The sequence below is a fragment of the Centruroides sculpturatus genome, unplaced genomic scaffold (assembly GCF_000671375.1).
Source record: "Centruroides sculpturatus isolate CEXI.00-Female unplaced genomic scaffold, Cexi_2.0 scaffold833, whole genome shotgun sequence".
In the NCBI taxonomy this organism is placed as follows: Eukaryota; Metazoa; Arthropoda; class Arachnida; order Scorpiones; family Buthidae; genus Centruroides; species Centruroides sculpturatus.
Window position 1 is genome coordinate 181262 of NW_019385052.1, and position 4148 is coordinate 185409.

Here is a 4148-nt window from a genome sequence, read left to right on the forward strand (position 1 = left end):
TGACAGAAGCTATCTGTATCACGTGACAAGGACTGATCCGATTTTACAGATCGATCTATACAAAACGAAAAGTATATGCACCCATAGTTTTACTTGTTACGTATAATTTTTAAATTATAAAATTCATCTAAATTATTAAAATTTCTTTTGATATTCAGCGTTCATAATTTACACAATTATTAATATTAATATATTAACAGTTTATAAATATTATAGAAAATATGAATAAAATTGTGAAATAATTAATAATGATTCTTAACGCGAGAGGGCGCAAGTGTATGTTATACGTTTTACAACGTGGCTTCTGTTTACGAGTGTTCGATCTACGAGAATTTCATAGAACGAGCTGTTTTCTTTTATGTGCTTTTCCCATTTGCAAGACAAAATATTTGATAAAACCGGCCTCGACCGATATTTACGAGAATCACGAGTGAAATGAGATTGAAATTCCATGCTTAGTTTAGATAGCTCATATGTTGCAATCCATTTCATTGTTTCGTTCACATTGTGTCATCGTTTTAATGCGATTGTGCAATTTGTGAATTTTACTTCTGTATTGAAAATCTACCCTTCGTTATGAATCGAAGAAAAATACATAAGCCTGTGGAAAATATCAAGAAGACACGAAAAGTTTACACAATAGAAGAGAAAATGGAAGTTATTAGGAAATGGGAAAGAGGAGAAAGAACAAAGAACATATGCTTGGCCATGAACATGAAATCGTCTACCGTATGCACCATTCTTAAGATGAGTGAGCAGATTAAAAAACAATACGAGAGTGCCATTGGTGCTGGCAAGTTGCATCGGCTAACAAAGTCTCGACATTCAATATTTATTGAGTTTGAGAAGTTTTTGGTTCAGTGGATCGATACCCATGATTATCTTGGATTACCACTAAGTTCGTCCCTCATAAAAGAGAGGGCCATTCAATTGTTTAGTGAACTGAAGGAAAAAAAGACTGCAGAGGGGGATACTACAGTGAAAGATATTGAATTTAAAGCAAGTTCTGGATGGTTTGACCGATTCTGTACTCGATCACAAATAAAGAACTTAAAATTGTATAGAGAAGTTGCATCGGATTCTACCGATGCAGCTTCGGCATTTCCTAAAGAATTGAAAAAAATTATTGACAAAGGTGGCTATACTCCACATCAAATATTTAATATTGATGAGACGGGTCTCTTCTGGAAGCGAATGCCATCTTGTACCTCCATCTCGAAAGAAGATGCCAGGAGTAAGGGGTATAAAGCCTCTATGGATAGACTTACATTATTGCTAGGTGGAAACTGTGCAGGTGATATAAAGCTAAAGCCTCTTCTTGTGTACCATTCAGAAACACCTAGAGCTCTTAAGAGGATAGCCAAGAGTTCATTACCAGTGATGTGGAGGTCAAATCAGAAAGCATGGGTGACACAGGATTTATTCAATGAATATATACATGGTTATATGTCACCATTTATCAAGAATTATACTGAGGAAAGAAATCTTGCCAATAAGGCTCTCCTAATAATAGACAATGCTCCAGCCCATTCTTCAGATATCGGTAATCTATGTGATAACATTCAAGTTGTATTTCTCCCTCTCAATTCAACACCTCTTTTACAACCCATGGATCAGGGCGGTATCCGTGCTTTCAAATCACATTACTTACAGCTCCTTATGCAATATCTTACTTATTCCTCCGTTGAAGATGAAAATATTTCCATAAGTGACTTATGGAAGAAATTCAATATAAAGGACTGTATTGAATTTATTGATCAAGCAGTAAAAAATATTTCTAAAGAAACAATGAATGCAATTTGGAAGAAACTTCTTCCACAATATGTAGCCAACTTAGACATTGATGAGGTTGTTGAAATAAAAACAAATATTGTTGCTCTGGCTAAAATGGCTGGCATGGAAGAAGTTGAAGTGGGAGATATAGATGAATTATTATCATCTCACTCTGAGGAACTTACACTTGATGAAATGATTGAGCTGCAAAGACATTTTAAGTCTGAAGACCAAGATGAGAAGGAGGATGAAGAAGAAATGAAAAGTAAAGAAAAAATTTTGGATGACAGATCTTTAAAAGAACTTTTGGATACAGCAGATAAATTGACTAATATTGCTGTTGAGTGTGATCGTGATATGACAAGAAGCATAACATTTAAGAATGCCATCATGAATGCATGTGAATGCTATAGGAAACTATATAGGTGTAAGGTTCAAGCCTGTAAGCAAGTGCCTATTTCAACTTGTTTTAATCCAAAATCAGTGAGGTCTTTTAAAGATGATATATCAAAGCCTTCAACTTCTGGCATTCAAGCTACAAAAAAGAGAAAACTATCAGAGTCTTTATCTTCTCTAAAAACAAAACAATTATCATGTTCATCCTCAGGCTCAGGAGTAAATAATGTTGTTCCACTTGAGAAGTGTTTTTCTCCAAAATCCCTCCTCCAATTATGCCTTCATCGTCATCAGCAGCTATTCAATCATCGCCACCTCCAGTAGAACAATAGATGCCATCACTCATCTTCACTTCCCCAATCAATCATTTCTTCTATTGATGATTACAATTTCATTAATAAAAAAATAACACAAACTTATAATCTATTTTAGTTGTTTTATGCTTCCTTATTGTCTCAACTATTGTTTTCTTACCATTACAGAAATGTCTGATTGGGCTGCAATTTGAAAAAAATTGTAGACCTATAAACTCCCACTATTGTCAACCATCTGTTTTTCCTTAATCTTGAGAATGGAGATAGGTAGGTAAAATCTGAGACCAAATATAGAAAACTTAGGGTCAGGAAGCCACGATTAGCTATATAAGAACTTCTGATGCAAACTGGAAGTTATGTTATTTCAATTCAAAACCTTACCCCTGAAAGCAGTTAATAGATGACTGGCATGACTCTATTATTAAAGGAAAAGTATGATGTACAGGGGCAAGCCACTACTAGTAATTTAAAATGGAGAGCATATATTTTAAATTGAATAAATTAAAAATTGCAGCCTGACATTGTTATGATGTCACAATAAATAAATGCTTGTTACTTTTACATTTGCTTCTTTACATGCATTTACATCTTTCATTTCATGAGTTACTTTTACATTAGTGAATAACCTAATAAAAACTTTTATATCCTGTAGAATCTTGATATTAGGCTAAATGATGGGTAAATAGATATTTTGTAGCATTTTGTTTGTAGAACATAATTATAATGACTGAATTATGTTGGAAGGAGGTAAAAATTTCATAAGTATAAGAAATAATATAAAAGCTCATATATTTATCAGAGGTTTTCAAGACAGGTAAATTTATAAATTATGTATTTTTTAGAAAGATATTATTATTATTCTGTACTATTGATGGAAGATGTGAAAGCTAAATTGTCTGTTCTCTTGTCTTTCATTTGTAAAGGAATAAGAAAGACTTGAAAATGATTATTAGAAATTTTTCTAACACAATTATGAAAAGTAGCATGAAAAAATAAGAGAATATTTCATGTTTTGTTGAATTGAAAATGATAATTTATATAATATCCAAATTATACATTAAATTCAATTGTTGTATTGCATAATTATGTATGAAAATCTTGCATCTTTTAATCCTTCCTTCAGTAATTACTTGTAATATGCCTTCATATCTCTATATATTTAATTAATCTCTGTTTTTCTTTAAAAGATTTTCATATTGTTTTCTTCCACTGACTTTCTCTGAGCTCATTAAAACTGCCTATAGAATTAATCTGAAACAGTTCTCACCTTTCTATTTATATTAATAGATTTAAATTTTTTCTTATCTTCCTTTCTAAATATTACTCTTGATAACTTTCTTATTTGAAATCTCATGTATAATTTATTACAGTATATGAGAAATTACTTTGTCCAAGGAATCATTGCTTTGTCATTCTTATTTGTTTGTTTCTTCCATCTGACTTGATCTCATACCTAAAACTTATTCCACTTATTCTGTCTTTATTGAGCTCTATGATGATCATTATATAATGGGTGTTTGCAACGTTCTTTTACTTTGATTATTACTTTCTTAGGAAGTTAACAGTAAAGACTACAGTAAAGCTAACATTAACCAGATAAATTTTCATTTCTTTTTGTAATTATTTCTATTAGGATTTTAGAAGCATGTGATGTCAAGCTGGTGG

General features: G+C 31.8%; 1 protein-coding gene across 1 annotated transcript; it reads left to right on the forward strand.

The window, feature by feature from the left end:
* Nucleotides 1-576: 576 nt before the first annotated feature.
* On the forward strand, nt 577-2493 carry LOC111633972 (tigger transposable element-derived protein 1-like). The gene is made up of 2 exons (XM_023378630.1): nt 577-1708; nt 1784-2493. Exons 1-2 carry the CDS (start codon nt 577-579, stop codon nt 2491-2493), a joined length of 1842 nt encoding a protein of 613 aa, XP_023234398.1.
* Nucleotides 2494-4148: the final 1655 nt, after the last annotated feature.